This window comes from Cyclopterus lumpus, chromosome 3, assembly GCF_009769545.1.
Source record: "Cyclopterus lumpus isolate fCycLum1 chromosome 3, fCycLum1.pri, whole genome shotgun sequence".
Classification (NCBI taxonomy): Eukaryota; Metazoa; Chordata; class Actinopteri; order Perciformes; family Cyclopteridae; genus Cyclopterus; species Cyclopterus lumpus.
Genome location: NC_046968.1, coordinates 3836690 through 3854135, shown reverse-complemented (window position 1 = coordinate 3854135; position 17446 = coordinate 3836690). Strand labels below are relative to the sequence as shown.

Here is a 17446-nt window from a genome sequence, read left to right as displayed (position 1 = left end):
ATTTTAATTAAGTAGTCATTCAAAGTCGACCGTATTTCACCCTCAGTTTAACTTTTTCCCTTCCTTTGACAAAAGAAAAAAAACAGACACCTTCAGTTGTGCATTAAACCATTGCCGAATAGATACTGTTCTAAGGTAAAAAAAGACAGTACCTCTGCGATTTGTGTGAAGGTACTCTGGGGATATCTGGGGATGAGCAGCTCGTCCGACTCCTTCAGGTAGGCCACCTGCATGTAAACATTGAGCCAGGAGATGGGAGTTTGTGGGCAAAGACTCCACTTCAGCTCCTGTGTTGGAGACAGAGAGAAAGAGCAGACAACCGTCAGTGTTAAAACCATCACCAACAGCAATACGACTGAATGCAACTCAAAATCTACATGCACTCATGACCGTCTTCCGTTCAAGGGTTGTGACAACAAATCCTTTTGGACATGCATTTGTAAAAGTTTTCAAGAGGACACCCGCCATCGACCATTAGTGAGCCAGGTAACTAGAGGGCCATTTACTACAAGATGCTTACTTACTTGCTAAGTTCTACCAGAGTCTAACCAGTGGAGTGAGGAGATTGGTGATTCGATGTGAGGTCCTGGGACAGGGATGTCGTATGTGTACAGATTGTAAAGCCCTCTGAGGCAAATTTGTAATTTGTGATATTGGGCTATACAAAATAAACTGAATTGAATTGAAATATGTATTAGACTAATGTGTGCACATTCTTTACCTTCATAATGATGATTTCCATACTGAGAATCTCATCTTCAGTGCAGACTTCGTCTGTAACATAGGCAAACTGTTGGACTTTAGGAGGATACATCTCCTGAGGGATGGATAGAAAGAGAGATTTATGACAATCAATCATACCAAACAAAATATTGTGACATGTTGGAGCAGCAAGGAGGTAGTGCAACTAAAAGATGGAGCACCTGAAGCAAGCTAGCCCACAACACAGAACTGCAGGCCACGTAACAACCAGGGGTTTGGGGTTTTGTCATCCCACTCTACACTCTGGGCAGCGGCAACATGTCTTACCTCGACTTTGGCAGCGATGAAGAGACAGGTGATGCCGATGAGCTGCAGCGTTGACTTGAAGACGTTCCTCTGCGTGGCCATGAAGCGGTCAAAGTAGTCCTGGGCAAGGTGGTACGACTCCCTGTGCATCTTGTACACCTCGCTCACCTACAAACGTGCACACAAAAAGGGACGTCAACACACGCACGTTGCCTCGAAACCACATTTATAAAATGGTATCAGGAAGGTGACAATGATGATGGAAACACATGTATTCCTTAGGAGGATACCGTGACAGGCAAAACTTTATTGCTACTCGGAACAGCCAATAATATCCCTGCCAACTACCGCCTTTTCCATTTTATAGCCTTTATTGAACGCAGAAGAGGTTATGACGGAACACTCTAAATTGTGAATGCGGTGCTTGAAACACCTGTATACGTTGTCATGCCGTCAATATTTAGAAATATCACAAATGGCTTCCACATTGTTTTGCCATCTACATTTTGACACTATGCAACTTAAAATGTTTAGAACTCAGTGTTTTTTCCTCCTCACTGTCACAAGATACGGTTGGGTAGAGCCTGGCGCTGCAGATGCCCTTGTCATAGTTTCCACGAGCATCAGTACATGACAGTGCAAGTTAGTTCTACAGATGTGAAACTTAGTGCCACGTTCCGTGAGCATTTTGACGCTCTTGCCATCTACAGCTGCATATGTGTGTGAGAGAGAGCGAGAGATTTTTGATAATGTGATCAAGCACATTGCGCTGTATGGTAGTGAAGTTTGGGGTCCACTCAGTCACCATAGCTACACTAGAGATGGGACAAACACCCCACATGCAGAATCCCTCAGAACGATCCTCAACGTTCAAAGAAAAACACTAACAAATGCATGTAGGGCAGATATCCCCTTATAAACATTAACAAACGAGCACTACATTTTTGGAAACACCTTCAAACAAGTTCACAAGACACCCTCCATTTTAAAGCCCTCCAAAGCCAAGAGCTGAACCCAGAAAAGAGTCTCCTGAGTCAGTTGGTGCTGAGACGAATACAGCAAAACCCGGACCAGTCTCACACCAACACTGCTTTCCAAATACCAGTAAACACAATTATAAAGCAAAGCAAAGCAACATATTTGGAACATTGGAAAAAAGAAACTGAAAGTCAAAGTAGATTAGAATGTTATCTGGCCCTAAAAAGAGATTATGAATTGGCAGAATATCTCTTTTCTGTCAGGGGTAATAAACCGAGACAGACCCTGACCAAGTACTGCCTCAGTGACCAATTGGCAATCGAAAAAGGCCGACAGAAGAAATCTTGGCAACCAAAGAAAACAGAATGTGTGGTCACTGTTCGACAGGTGAGGTTGAGACAGAGATGCACTGCCTCCTAAAATGTGATAAATATACAGAAAAAAAGACAGACTTTATTGGACCGGCTCAGCTTTCAGGTTTCAGAGAATTGGGAGAAGCTTCTCAACTAAGAATCCTCCTAGGAGAAGGAAAAACAGCCCACCTTGTTGCACCATATGTCCTATCATTCCACAGCCTGAGGGACAGTGAGTGACCAACACACACACTAATCTTGTATTGTGTCCCAAGAAACACAACTGTACTTTCAATGTAATTATTTGTCATATTATAATCCATATGAAGTGTGTTCCTATGTCTTGGTGCGTTGGCAATATTGTTGTTGCAACATCCATGCCAATAAAGCGCAGAGAGAGAGCGAGAGAGCGAGACAAATGCTACATACCTCCATGAGCCAGTCCAGGAGAACTGCCCGCATCTTTGGCTGCAGATGTGGATGTTTCTCCAGCACGTGGACGTCCCTGGTGTAGATCCTGTCCTTCTCCAACATGTTGTTCCATACCACATCCTTACTGGCCCAGCTGATGATAAAAACAGAGATGACACAATGGTAAAAAAATAAATGATACAACTCTTGACTGCCAAACACATATTTTTTTGCATTTTAAGTATGATTTTCTTTGGACATTAACCACAAGAACATATGTAGTTGACACGTTTATACACACACACACACACACACACACACACACACAGAGAGAGAGAGAACTCACCACAGCGCGGGAAGTGGCGCGCAGCGTACGGGTGTCACAAACACGTTGTTAAAGTTGTAGTGGGGGAAACCCACGTTTATCAGGGAAACTGGTTGGTCCTCTTCCTGGTCAGGTGTGGGGATACACCTCTGGGGACTTGTGTAACCGGCATCAGGACTCCAGCCCAGCTTCACAGGAGAGAGCGAGCGAGACAGGGAAGAGCAGAGGGATGACACACAGAACATTGCATCCTGAAAAAAGAAACCATCCCGCTATCAAGACATCAAGAGTAGAGCGCTAGTTAAGGCACAATTAACAGATCAGCAACAGAGTTCATAGCTGTGCTGCATTTGATCCAATACAGACCAAGAAGTAAAAAAAACGTGGGCCATGGATACATTAACAGAGCCAAGACGTTTGGTGGAGACCGGGCCAAGTGCGGAAAGCCTACCTCGCATTCACGCTGCTTTTTCTTTGTCATCTCTGCTACCTCTTCATCCAGATCCTGTAAATGCTGAGGATTTAAACATTAAATTGAACAAAGGGAAGACACTCATTTATTGTTTTGTTTGTGATTCAAACTGCACAGAGCTGGTTAGAACAAATCAATTTCCAAATGGAAGGTAGAAACTGAAATCCTGTCCCACAGGTGTTTTGCTTTGTAAGCTCCAATAAAAACTTATTTTTGTTCTCTAAATGAAACTATACAGTAGTCACATGCAATACAATATCAGCTGCAGCAATTAGTAATACTTCAATAAACAATACAATGGATTTATATACAACACCAGGTTGATATGTGGGTTGTTCAAAGCAGGCCTATTTGTACATTAGCAGCCTAGCCTAAACTGAAGGTTGGTGGGGGCCGGTTACAGGCCCACCTGCCAGCCCTTTGCACACCAACGTTACTTACAATGGCAACATCTGCCTTCCTCTTTCTCGGTCGTACTGTATTTTCTCTGGGCACCTCGGGAGCAACAGACTGTGGTTCTGTCTCTTCCCTGGAAACAAACACAGAAGAGAGTGTACACAACGTAAGTCTCCAGAATTGACAACACAAAACAAACTTTCACAAGTTTAACACGCAAATTAGGCCAAAACAAGATACTTTAGCATCAAGCTAACTAGCCGGATGGCTAAAGCTCCATCCACTCAACTTTTGCTTTTCTGTCGTCACACACACACGCGCACACTTTGATTGACACGCTAAAAGAAAACAAAAAAAACAGAGCCATTAATTAATCTAAATGAATAGGAAACTCACCGTTGTCCTTGCATATTTTTTTAAATATATATCTATCTATATATCTATATCTATATAGATATATATCTATATCATTATCTAGATATAGAGATATATAGATAGATAGATAGATAGATAGATAGTTGGGGTGGATGTCCGTTTCAGAGTAAACCTGTGAATGAGAAGTGTTTAAAAGTTGAATTTTGGAGGGTTTAAACAAACACATTAATACACTCCCAACCCCCACTCTCAACTCCCTCCTTCTGACAAAGCCCGACGCAGCCTGGCGCGGGGAAATGGAAACGGTGCACGGCGTCAAAAGTGGCCAAAATAAAGCACCGCGCGACACGAGTACATTCGCGAAACCACCAGCCGCCTACGCTGGATACCATGTCGGCGTGGTTATTTCGCGTATTTCTTAAGGGGAAGCTGGTCATTCACCCCCCCCCATAACTTTGGACAGCTGGCTCGCCACATAATGGCCTATCGACAGGCACAGCTGAGGCGGCCTGCTTGTATTCCCCCCCTCAATTGTAGCGTTTATAAACGGCGACAAACATCGGAACGCCTTGCCCGAAGCACGCGCCATGTCAGGGCAAACGTGCAAACTCGCCTTTAATTCATTGTGCAACTTGTTGCAGTTTGAGTTAAGTTAGCATTCAAGTCGGCGCGGCTACACAAAAAGTTGCAGCTCGACGCATAGCTCGCTCGACGGTGAACGTTTCGTTTCCACCACTTACCTCGAGATTCTGCCCTGGAAGGTCACTCTCATCCACGTCTGGGAGATAAATATGAAGAGTGTGCAACTTCGCAGACTTGTTGTTCACACTCGGAGGTGCTCTCGGTCCGAGTGTGTGCATCCAGGCCGGGCTAGTTCCTCTGAGCTGGCGCCTAGTAGGGAACAGATGACTTGGAGCGTCAACGTCAGAGAGGAGTGGATTTAACTTGGTGCTAAACCTCCGGGTCCGCTGCCTCTCCGAGGACCGATTTCAACCCAGTTCTGCTCAGTTTCGCCTCCGTGTCCTGCGCGGAGCACCTTCTTGCTATGCGGTCGATCTATATTGCGCCAAAGAAAAGGAAAAATACGTTTAGAAGTTAGCCGGCAAAACGAGGAGGCGTGACCGCTGCGGTGACAGCTGCGGGGGGCGGGGCTTCCAAAGAGGAAGTGCCCGGGCACCGCGTGGCTAGTCTATCGGATGTAAACAAAGCCGTGGTCCTTTCAATTAAGTCTCAAATGTAGGTTAACGCGGCCGAATTATCGCGAAGCAATCGCGCCTGTTCGTTGTGTGCACTCCGCGCGGGGTTGTCTCCCGCTGTCACCCTAGGCGCATCTGTTCTTTAGCACAAACGGAGCTGCAATGTTAGCCCGCCGATGCTTCTGCCGGCGCGCCCACTAATGGCGCGGGTCGCGGGATCCATATGTCCCCATTGCGAATACGTCACGTAAACCCCGTTTTCTATGAACAAACTTGCTGCACTGGAAACAATATTTTAATACAGTTGCAGTGCGGTAATGTAAGATAATCCACTGTTTTCTGCGCTGTCTTTCGTACAAGGTTTATTATTCAATTTTGTTTTAGTTTGATTTACCAAAATTGACCCTTGGCCAGTCATGTGACCTAGAAAGACAAAAACAAGTTATTTTTCCTTCTCTCTCTGCTCTCCGGTTGCTCCACAAAAAACGGGATCATGAAGTTTTTGGATCTTTTTGGACGTGTACAATCCGTGGTTATTGGAATGATTCATGTTAAAGCCTTACCAGGTAAACTAATACTGCACTGACCGGTGCCCTTCAATGTTCAAATGTACTTTTTTGCAGTGCCAGAGGATGTATTCAGTTGCTCAAGTAGAAGTAGCAAAACCACACTGATAAAAAAACACTTTTTTAACTGTCCTCTATTTTTGTGTGGAACATTTGTAAAGTAACTGATTATTTACTATTACAAATAAACATAGTTGAGTTAAAAACCTGCAATAGCATATTTCAACAGTGGAATAGAAGTGTAAAGTGGAATTAAATGGAATAACTCAAGTAAAGTACAATGTGTAATTAAGCACAGCACTTGAGTAGATGTACTTGGTTGCATTGCAATACTGCATATTCTGGTAGCTGTACTTTCTGATTTCTCAGGAACCCCCCTGGGTTGCATGAAAATGTCCCAAATCACTGAAGAAGCATGCAGGGAGGCCGAAATCTACCGCGATGCAGGGCTTGTAAGTAATCTCAACACTTGTGTGTACATTCCTCACACATATGGAAGTCTCCCGGGGCAAGCCGGTAACCCTTCCCATATCTCTCAGGACGGCGTGATCGTCGAGAACATGCACGACATCCCGTACTCCTTCTCCGTAGGCCCTGAGGTGTCCACCTGTATGGCCGCAGTCTGCGCTGCGGTGAGAAGCGTCTGTCCTCGCCTGCCGCTCGGAGTGCAAATACTGTCTTCTGCCAACCAGCAGGCCCTGGCCGTGGCTCTGGCTTCAGGTCCGGTCTTTGCATCAGTTACATTGTTGTTGTGCTGTGTGTGAGGCGACAAAAGGACAGAGGTCAGCCACTTGTATGTGTGTGTGTCAGACTCGGTATAAACGTGGTATAACGTCACTGTGTGGTCGCAGGGCTGGATTTTATCAGGGCCGAGGGTTTCGTGTTTTCTCATGTGGCCGATGAGGGCCTCCTGAACGCCTGCGCCGGGGACTTACTGAGGTACCGCAAGCAGATCGGAGCAGAGCATGTGCAGATCTTCACCGACATCAAAAAGAAGCACAGGTGAGATCGCCATGTGTACGTCAAACCTGATAAGGTTCACTACTACTTTTTTTTCTACTTCATGATACTGACATAATAAGCAACTGCTTGATCCAGCCCCGCTCGTAAATGAAGATTCAGAGAACTTGTTTTGTGGTGAACAGAGAACGTTTGTCAAGTAGCCTCTAAATGAATTTGCTTGACCTTGGCCGTCAACTGGGTATGGCAGGTTTTACATTTTTTGTTTATTAGTCAAACTGCTGAAAGTGAAATTAAGTTAATGTTTAAAGTATAAATCCTTCATTTGTACTCAAGCTTAAGGATAAGACATATCCATCATTTATTTTCATTTTTAAATATGCTTTTAAATCAAGTGTTCCATCGACGGCCTGAAAGCCCAATGGTGAACCATGACGTCCCCAGTTTCATGTGACGTACAGCTGCAGCTTTCCTTATTTATACATCATAAAAAAAATTAAAGTCATATAAGACAGTGTAGGACAGAGAGAGAGACAGACTGATGTCAACCTGGTGTCCAGACTCGGTCTCAGCTTTGTCCCAAAACAGTTCTACTCATGTCTACCGTGTTTCCCCAGCTCCCACGCCCTGACGTCGGACGTGAGCATCGAGGAGACGGCACGCGCCGCAGAGTTCTTCCTCTCAGATGGACTCATCGTCACAGGAACGGCCACGGGAGTGCAAGCTGACCCGCGGCAGCTCAGAGGTACAAACACCTTCGAACCCCCTGTGAGCAGGAGCTGCATGGATGCTTTGGCACTTTGGCCGTTTTTTTTGGGGCCCTCTCTTTCAAGGGCAGCATACACTTTCTTAAAATAAATACCAACAATACAAACAGACAAACAACTGTCCCACACTACTAAAGATGAGTGAGCACAATATCTAGTTAGTGTGCTAGAAAAAACAAAACAAATTAAATGCATAAACTGATACAATCTTCTGTATTGGTTTTAGGGGAAAATGAGAGCAAATCCCACTGACCAAGATTGCTATTTTTCCCGATCGTTTAAAATGGACTTAAAGGGACATCTAGCGGTGTGGTTGCAGATTGCGACACACTAAATGCCCCTTTTGCTCACTCCTCCACATCATCGAAGACTGAGAAAATGGCAGTCGGCGAGAAAAGAAAAAAAAAGAAGGCAGAAATAGGATTTATTTCTAAAAAAACTAAACTTAACTAAAGTTAAATTTTCAGCCCGGATTAGATGACAAGTTCCTGATCGATAATAATACCTGAATACTTCTCTGTTGTGGACTTCTCAATTCCAACCCCCAGAGCAGTTGAGGGAGATCCTGAGCAGTTTTAAAAACGACATAACTGTAAATCTCAGATGCAGTTTAGCAAACTAGTTCTTGGTTGTAACGCTGTGTTTTGTGTAGATTTACTTTAACTATGTTGAAAATGCACCCATGCTGGTGAAGAGAAGGCTAGGATACAAAGTATATGTCTGCCTTTGTATTATTACCATTAGGTATTTTGGTTTCCCTTTTTAATTGTTATGGATTTGTGGAAGCTTAAACTGTGTGTATTTTTTTATTTCTAAAGCTGAAGCTGCCACTGCTCATCTGTTCTTGTCTTTTCTCAGAGGTTTCCCAGTCCGTGAGAATCCCTGTGCTGATAGGCTCCGGGGTAACCTACGACAACGTCGAGCACTACCTCGATGCAAATGGACTGATCATCGGGTCTCATTTCAAGGAGGGCGGCCACTGGGCCAACGCAGTCGACCCAGAGCCGGTGAAGAGGTTCATGGAAAAGATACGTGACCTACGGAAATGAGAACCCCAGAGCCTCAAACACGTTCACTTGTACTTGTACTACAACTGCGTGTAGTGCCACATTAAACACCTACCGCCACCTTAAGAAAACAAGATTTAAATTCTTTCTTTTTTTACATTTTACAAATACACACAAATAGAAAAAAAAACATAATATTCAACTGTATTTACACTCAATAAGCAACATGTGTAAAATTAATGAAATCAGTACCCACCCGCTCAAAAGAACAAAACGGTGGACTGTTTTTTGTAATGATTCCTCAAGCAGTCAAACAAAATGAGCGTCCATTTTAGGGAATTCACAGGTGTTTGTTTTTTTACCCACACCACATGAATAGGTTACATTGTGCTATGAAACTAAATTTGAAGACACTCACATTCACAAGAATGTTTAAAGCTAGGGCACATTAGATAAAACATACCGAATGTGACCAACCAGTTGAAAACATGCTGTAATCCAACTGCGTCACAATTAATAAATCCATTTGAAGCAAAGTATTGGTTTGAAGTTTTCATAATGTTTGGATCAGTGTCACACGATAACTTTCACACATTAGCCCCACACTCCTACTAATATCTAAGCAATCTGAATCTGAATGGGTTCAGTCTTTTGATGGTTTGCCTTGGTGGATGCGCATAATTAACTGTGTGAGGTGGAACAATGGTGAGAAAACCCCCCCGAGTGATTCAGAGTCAAGGCACCGCGCTGCAACTCCAACCGCTCTGCTCTCCTCTCTTACGAGCTCAGTAGTTGCAGAGGCGTTGGCAGGGCTGCTTGAAGCGGCCGTAGCGTCTCTCTGCTGGGGAGAAATGCGCCTTAGCCAGGTTCTGCCTGTGGAGAGCGCTGCGGCTCAGCTTCTTCCGCTCGGCCTGGGTCCCGGCCCTCTGCACCGCCAGCAGCTGGACGTTGCAGAGCAGCGGGATTCCCCAGGCGGCCAGACGCCAGGACACGTGCCGTCTCACTGCCACCGGCCTGGAGGGACACAGCGGAAGGGTTGTAGTGAGTGTTCATCAAAAACATCCGATGCTAGGCAACATGAGAGAGATGGAAGTATCAAAACCAGGCGGCAACCAATACAGAAGTGTCTTTAAACTTGCATTCTCTCTAGTGACCAGCAGGGGGAGACTCCTCACTTTATTCAACACAACATGATGTTCATTTAGTAAATCATGGTCCTTTTAGACTCGAAAGACGTGAAGTAGAGTATGCTGTTAATGATTTGACTGTTGCTACCAGAGACGTAAACATCATCTCTACGTCACTCCTCCTCACTTCTGTTCATCGGTTTCGAAAAAACAACAACATGGCTGACAGCTATAATGCAGGGAAAGGGATATACGTCCATAAAATAAAATAAAAAGACAGATGTACTCACGAGTTCCATTCATCAACAACATACCTTACAAGCATAATTGACTGGAGGACTTCAAGATATAAGACAGACGCGTGAGCTCAATGGAGACCAACCTGGAGGTGTCTTCCTCTTCGTCTTCCTCGGAGCCAAGCTCCTCCTCCGCTCCCCCCGCACCGCATCTCATCTGGTAGACGGACATGCTGGGGTGCTCGATCAGCAGGTTCTCCAGGGGGTCCACCTCGGAGGCCGTCAGCGGCCCGCTCTCTGTACAGAAAACAACACCCCCAGTTCAAGCAGATCTGTTTTCACATACGGGTGTGGATGAAGCTCTTTGTTGGTGTTCACGCCGGCCAGGTCCGTTTCTCACCTAGGACGTCAACAATTACCCATCCTCCCTCCTCAAACTCCATCAGCTCTTGGTAGGCGCCATCCGCCACCTCAAACTCCTCGCCGGCGTTCCCGAGCAGATGAGAGAGAATCTTGCCGATCATCTTGGTGCCTCTATTGCAATCTGGGGGGAAAAAATTAACAAGTGGTCATGTGGATCGTACAAAATGCTCCAAAGACACAGTGGAGCAGCTCGGAGAGTTTCCTTTCAGCAGACCACATCGAAACGAATCCCTATTGGAGATGAGAAAGGGATCACCGGGTTGATCTGAGGATCCGTCCTCTGCCTCGCTTGCTCGTGTCTTTGGCAGGTTAAGCAACGCAAGTGCTCCCCCTTGAGGTGGTCACCAATAAAGACAGCGTCTTCTGTGGACACCTGCCTGCTCAGCATCAAGGACAGCTTCCAATGCGCCAAGCTCAGAGTTTTGATGTCGCTATGACGCCTAGTCAGGGGGAAACAGGTGAGGGGGAACAGGGTGACACAAGAGGCTGCAATTACACCGATTGCTGCCATATTGTATAATCTGGGATGCTGGCTCAGATTTCTTCCGGGAAGAAGAGGAAGTCACTTTGACCCTCACACTGCAGCTGACCCTTTTGTCCCAAAGGGATGACCCTTCCACTCCCTGTTCTAACATCTAGTTAGTCCCTCCAATCTCTTGGGCCTAAGATACTCGAGTCTCTTTGCTATTGCTAGGCAGCATTTCACTGTCTTTACAAGCACAACTGATGAATATGGCCTGTCACAATGAGCGAAGAAGCTCATCAAAGTAGTAATCGGAGACAGTGGCGGCATCCCATTGAAACAATACGATGTGGGAAGGTGCAATGTTTACTTGTTGATTCCTTGTCAGCTGATTGCAAAGGAATGTTACAAGAGGACCTGTGTTTTCCTAGTCTGTTTAAAGCCTAGTCTGTTTAAAGTCTGTTTAAAGCACGCACACACACACACACACACACACACACACACACACACACACACACACACACACACACACACACACACACACACACACACACACACACACACACACACACACACACACACACACACACACACACACACACACACACACACACACACACACACACACACAGCTGACCGCCTGCTCAGCTATTATTGTCGCTTTATTTATTGTAATCGCAGCTCCTCGCGTCGGGTGAACTTTGCGGATGTGGAAAGAACTGTACTGTTTGTACTGTACTTTACTTATATAAAGACACAACATATACATGCAATACGGGGCTCATAAAAGCCCAGTAAAAGCTCGGAGGTGTGCATTTTGACGTACCTGGTCAAGAAACAGACGTGTGTTGGTCTCCGGGTGTGGCCGTCGTCCCGCTATGTTGCTGTTTTGATGTCGAAGTTGTTTATCAACGAGAGTCCTCCGGGAGTCCTGGAAGCTCAACGTAACCCAGCCCAAATAAGGCGGGGCGTGTGCGCGTCACGTACCCACCAGCCAACCCGCTCTCTCCTTCTCTGCGTCGCTGACGTAATGAGGAAGTGACATTTGAAACGTCCGCGTCGACGGAAATAGTACGTTTGTTGTTTTTTTCTCCATGTTTCATCCTTCTTACTATACGGGCTGCGGGTTTTTTTCCGCATTTTCACGTCCACGGCCTTCTCACACTCTCAGCGTTGACACGTGATAGTTACACACATGTAACAGTGGAAGAGGAAGCGAGAGTACAAACGCCGAAAATGACGTGCAAAAAGTGATATCTACCGTGGACTAATAGTTTTAAATACTCCGTTTATTGCTGTAAAACTGGACAGTAATGCTACAACCATTCCCATAAATTAAAGACGTAATCAATAGTTATTAATGTAAGTGAATGAGGGAATGGGCTGTGGACAAAGTAACAAAGTAAATAGCGTTACGTCACAAAGTACGGACAGGCTAGCTAACTGATCTTTGAAGAGTTTGAAAACCCTACTAAATCCAGATAGTTCACCCCCTACACAAAAACGACCCGTTTCTTTAATGCGCAAGCGTTAAATGTGCTAATATAAGAATAATTTATTTAGTAAACCCCTCGCCATCGCCTTTTTGGTGTCAAAGGGGGTAATATTGTAACTAGACCGGCCGAGAGAAGGGGAGAAGCGATGATACCGGACCATATACATAACGCAGCCGGCATTCTGATGAAAATACTCTTCTTGCCTTGATTGTCCGGTATATACTCTCTGATAGCTTTTTTTTTTGGAAAGCAGGAAGTGGGGCGACCGCCAGTCAGGGAGGGCACAAAGAGTGCAGTAGTAGCAAAGAAGTTTGGTTGACTGCATTTTAACAGCGCCGAGAGCACACACTACCACCTGGTAGTACATTCAGGACTGAAGGTAACAATGTAGACAGGTCTTGAGGGTCAGGGCGGCGTGAGCCCTCTTCTGTCTCTTAAATGGAGACGAAGAAATCCGAAGGTAGTTGGGAAGAATTATTTGGTTCGGTATTGAAATAGAAACGAAACATGAGCACGTGTTGCATTTAAGAAGATCCTTGTCGATTTAGCGTTAACCCCACTTTGCGTGGAGTTATCTTCTAAACAAATAAACAAACAAAAACACATGTTGGAAGCATGTCAGCATATCACGCGTACATTAAGTGAGCTTATATCAAGTTTAGAAAGTTAGTCGACAAAACTAATTCAAAAACCAGGTCATTTAAAAATAAATAAATAGGCGGATGTTGCAAAGCATCAATAAAACGCGGATGATTTGACTTGAGATACTTTTAAGACTTAATAGCATCCAAGTTGTCATTCGAGGTACCCGCAGTGTAAAAGCATCTAAAAATCGCAAACTAAAAACACATCTTTTTCGACTATACATTGAATAGGGAAGGTAGAGCCGTAGTAGCACTCTAGTAGCACTTAAATGTCCCTTACCGATAGCACTTTTAGTAGCACTTAAATGGCACTTACGGATAGTACTCTGTAGTTTAACGTTATTGAAGAAATTGTACTTGCTTGATTCTTGTTCTAGGTTTGGACTCATGGTTTAATGCACTTATTGTAAGTCGCTTTGGATAAAAGCGTCAGCTAAATCACATGTAATGTAATAAAATATGTATGATGTTAGAGTTGTTTTTGTGCCGCTTAGGCTATTTTGAACCGGGACAAGTAAAAGTGAAACCAAATGTATTGTCGCCATTCCAGGAGAAACCAAAGCACACAGTTTGTATTTGTGTACGATCACATCACTGTAGGGTTTTGATGGGATGGCTTTGAGCAAACTCACCGATCCCATTAAAGCAGATTAGTTATTAGAGGTTGTAAACACTTTCAGTATGTAGACATGGCATTAACAATAATAAAGTTTGTATATTCCCAGTGACAGCCAACTTGATTTCTTCGACCCCATAATTTCAAGGACTGTGCTTTAAAAAGTGACAACCATGGTGGCTATTGGCTCACTAAAAATATAGTTGACTGTCCTCTTTCCTATCGTGCCAGTGTCTCAGCACAGGGATGGCTCTGCGATTGGATGATGTAATGCGTCTGTGCTGCGAACTATCGGCTCATGATCAGATCAAGGTGGCAGTAAAAAACTCCACCAAAGGCGCCATGGTTGCCGGAGGAACGGCCTTTGTGGGCGCGCTACTTGGAGGACCTCCAGGGATTGCTGTTGGTAAGAATAAATACTTTGGAGGACATACTACAGATGGTTTTTGTGACCTATTTTTCTGACGTACTAATGACTAAGAGGACACATCTGAGGCACAACCACAACTGTCTGCTACAAGACTAAGAAACCAAAGAAAAGCTGCAAGTCCCCATTTTGTTGTTTTTGACTCTCGGTCGGACAAAACAATCATTTTAGAGACATCCCCATGGGCTGAGGGGGAGCAAGTTAGCAGCTTCCTGTGCCAAGTTATTGTCAACAAAGGAGCAATAGAAAGCATCCTGACTGGAAACATTACAACGTTGCATGTGGGTGTGTAGGGCATAGGACAGGATGGTGGTATTGGTGAGAAGAGGCGCCATCGAATAGCGAAAGCAATATTAAAAGTTAAGTCCACCATAGCTACAACCTGTTCAACCTGTTGCCGTCTTGAGCGAGAAACACAAGTATCAGCTGACGAACCAGCAGAGCAGTTTATTTCCTCTGGCTGTGAGACTCCTTAACTCATCCACTCACCCCCCACCCCCAATATATATCATAGTTTGTTTTTCTTTCCTATGTGGCCAATCAGGACTACAATCTAAATTTCATTGAAAAACCTAGTAACCTGGTAGTGAACCAAACAGTAACAGAAGGAAGTACTCTGCCCTCGTCCCCTTCTCCCGACAGGTAGAACAGTGTCCGCTGTGACCCTCTGACTGACCCTTTACCCCCTCCCCCCCGCTGTGTCTCCACCAGGTGGAGCAGTCGGTGGACTCCTGGGCTGCTGGCTGACCAGCGGTCAGTTCAGGCCTCTGCCTCAGATCCTGATGGAGTTGCCTCCAACCCAGCGACAGAAGCTCTACGATCAGGTCGCGGCCATCTTGAACAACCTGGACTGGACGGACGCGGCGCAGCTCATTGCCCTTGTGATGGGCAACGCCACTCTCCAGCAGCAAGTCACCGCCGTGCTGCTGAACTACGTCACGAAGGAGCTCCAAGCAGAGGTTCGCTACAAAGACTGAGTTCTGAGGACTTTTCAGGGGCGTCAGGCCTGCCGAGCACAACCGGAGTCCTCGTCACATATTTTTGTACTTGGTTGGGGAAAAAGAAACAGAATCATAGATGTTTCCCTTTGTCTGTGCCAAATGGAGCAGCTAACAGCAGGAGGGGATACTGAATACTACTAGTACATATTTAGAGTACTTGTACTCTACTGAAGTATTTCTATTTTATACCACTATATACTTTCTACTCCACTACAGTTCAGATGCAGATATTGTACTTTATTTTACTCTACATGTATTTTCAGGTTCCATTTAAATCAACTATTAAATTATGAGGAATCATTATGGATTAAACCACCCAGCCGTGTATATATTATTTGAAATTGGCCCCACCTTAATGCTTCACAAATTATAATCTAGTGGTATCCTAGATATTATTCTTGAAATAAAAATCTTTAAAAGAGTACTTAAGGTATACTTTAATGGCAGTACTTCAATCATTTTAAGTAAAGGATGTGAGTACTTCATCAACCACCGCGGAACAAGAAAGAAGTCACTTTATAGAAAGCCATCTGTGTTCCTCAATGAATGAGTAGTGACAAATATTAAATGTTTTGTACGAGAGAATGATGTCAACATATACTTTCCTCTGCTTTTTAAACTCGATAAGAAAAACAAGATACTGTATCCGGAGAATAATTTATTCTGGTTCACAATGTAATCTCTTAATTCCACATGGCTGTGGCCAACCAACTCACTGCTGCACAGGAGAGGCACATTGTGATCAAACCCGGTCCAGGTTTTGGAAACGGCGCTCTCCTGAAAGCAGTCTTCTGAGGATTTCTAACAAAATGCTAATGTATTCTGTTCCGCGTCAGTACTTCCTGACCTGAGCTCTGCGTTCAACACCATAGAGTAGACCATCGGATCCTGATTACAAGGCTACTTGATGGGCGTATCTGGCATGCCGTTGGACTGGATTTCATCTTATTCTCACTGACTGAAGTGCCCCATCCCAACGTCCCCATTATAAGGCCTCGAGCCCTGAATGTTCCATCTTTCATCCTTAATGTTGTGTAAATATAAGAGGCTGAACGCTCATCTGCCGTCGTCTTTGTTCACGTCATCCCGGTCCACACCACTCCGCTGTCTCGCAGGGCTCTGTCCTGGGGCCTGCTACTCACTTTATATTTGCTACCCTTGGGATAGAAGAACATGAACCGATTTAATATTGCACATCACTTACATGTGGATGATGATACCCAACTCTACCTTTCGTTCAAACCTCGGGAGACTTTTTTAGCTTATCTCGGCTGCTGTACAGCCTTAATGCTATTGGGGAGTGGACGGCACCCATGATGAGCAGCTAACCAGATCATGTTGTTTCGACTTCAGAAATATAAGTAAACTGAGATGTGTGTTTCCAACGGCTGAACAAGAGATTCATAAAGAAGCCTCTTACTTAAATGGACTACGTAACGCACTTTTCTCTTGATTTTCTGCAAGTGATCCAGACCGCTGCCACAAGACTACTCACTGGGTCAAACAGCCGGTCTCACCTTACCCCCATAATCGGATCTCTTCACTAGCGCCATGGAGCATGTAAAGGACCCACTTAAAAAAACGTCTCACTCTTATTTACAGAGCATAGATGTGTTCATGTGGTTGAACTACTTTGCCCTTATTCATCACCTGGCTCTATCAGGGACTAACATGTTAAAATGTCTGTCTGCACCACGGGCCCGTCTTCAGACTAGCGGTGACCTGGTGGTGAGGCTGTCCCACCGCATCTTGTGTAGATTCCATTAAAAGTAGATTTGTGCACTTTTCACACACGTTACCAGTGTGGTTCCTCCATCTATATAAGACTATAATGCAGTTCCAATGCTTTGACTCAGACCACCCAGAGGACCTTTGACAGCTGACACAGGAAGAACAACCGGTTTCAGTAGCACGCCAAAGCAGTGGGAAAATAACCTCAACTGAAGTATTGTTATTTTAACAATGATTGTCTTGTTAGTGTTCAATAACTAGACCGGCTGCTACATTTAGTCTCTTACGTCAACCAGGTGACGCCTGGAAGAGCTGCAAGAAGTTTTAGAGAGAATAAAACTCAAGTGACAACGGAAAAGCCCCAATATCTTGTTTCGGCTTTGCGGTGAAACAGATTAAAGAGGTCATCAAAGCAGAAATGTGGGAACAAATATAATATCTAAATGTGTAGCTCCGATTCAAAACATC

General features: G+C 44.7%; 4 protein-coding genes across 7 annotated transcripts in view; 2 read left to right on the top strand and 2 right to left on the bottom strand.

The window, feature by feature from the left end:
* The window catches only part of ccne1 (cyclin E1), a 9415-nt gene extending 2480 nt beyond the window's left edge, over positions 1-6935 (bottom strand). Inside the window, exons 1-10 of one of the 2 annotated variants that reach the window (XM_034559149.1) lie at positions 6569-6935; positions 5059-5374; positions 4340-4490; positions 3989-4076; positions 3527-3589; positions 3097-3326; positions 2769-2904; positions 1030-1176; positions 722-817; positions 153-287 (exon numbers count right to left, since the gene is read on the bottom strand). In XM_034559149.1, the coding sequence (XP_034415040.1) occupies positions 153-287; positions 722-817; positions 1030-1176; positions 2769-2904; positions 3097-3326; positions 3527-3589; positions 3989-4076; positions 4340-4353 (909 nt within the window). In that variant the 5' untranslated portion in view covers positions 4354-4490; positions 5059-5374; positions 6569-6935. Of the gene's footprint in view, positions 1-152; positions 288-721; positions 818-1029; positions 1177-2768; positions 2905-3096; positions 3327-3526; positions 3590-3988; positions 4077-4339; positions 4491-5058; positions 5773-6568 lie in introns of those variants that run through there. The other variant, XM_034559157.1, reaches the window with a different exon arrangement.
* zgc:162297 (uncharacterized protein LOC555865 homolog) lies at positions 5974-8861 on the top strand. The gene is made up of 6 exons (XM_034559212.1): positions 5974-6080; positions 6450-6532; positions 6620-6800; positions 6932-7082; positions 7658-7785; positions 8666-8861. The coding sequence occupies exons 1-6, from the start codon at positions 6008-6010 to the stop codon at positions 8854-8856; spliced, it is 807 nt and encodes a 268-aa protein (XP_034415103.1). The 5' UTR covers positions 5974-6007; the 3' UTR covers positions 8857-8861.
* si:ch211-260e23.9 (tumor protein p53-inducible nuclear protein 2) lies at positions 7378-12038 on the bottom strand. Of its 2 annotated transcripts, XM_034559178.1 has the most exons (5): positions 11890-12038; positions 10857-11040; positions 10578-10721; positions 10324-10474; positions 8219-9828 (listed from the first exon to the last, which is right to left on the bottom strand). In XM_034559178.1, the coding sequence occupies exons 3-5, from the start codon at positions 10699-10701 to the stop codon at positions 9600-9602; spliced, it is 504 nt and encodes a 167-aa protein (XP_034415069.1). In that variant the 5' UTR covers positions 10702-10721; positions 10857-11040; positions 11890-12038; the 3' UTR covers positions 8219-9599. The 2 variants fall into 2 exon arrangements, with proteins under 2 accessions (XP_034415059.1, XP_034415069.1); XM_034559168.1 differs by lacking the exon at positions 10857-11040 and having other exon boundaries at positions 7378-9828; positions 11890-12032.
* Positions 12039-12623: 585 nt separating this feature from the next.
* On the top strand, positions 12624-15883 carry LOC117749004 (protein C19orf12 homolog). 2 transcript variants are annotated; one of them, XM_034559197.1, is made up of 3 exons: positions 12624-13019; positions 14051-14225; positions 14958-15883. In XM_034559197.1, the coding sequence occupies exons 2-3, from the start codon at positions 14066-14068 to the stop codon at positions 15221-15223; spliced, it is 426 nt and encodes a 141-aa protein (XP_034415088.1). In that variant the 5' UTR covers positions 12624-13019; positions 14051-14065; the 3' UTR covers positions 15224-15883. The 2 variants fall into 2 exon arrangements, with proteins under 2 accessions (XP_034415088.1, XP_034415080.1); XM_034559189.1 differs by having other exon boundaries at positions 12788-12938.
* Positions 15884-17446: the final 1563 nt, after the last annotated feature.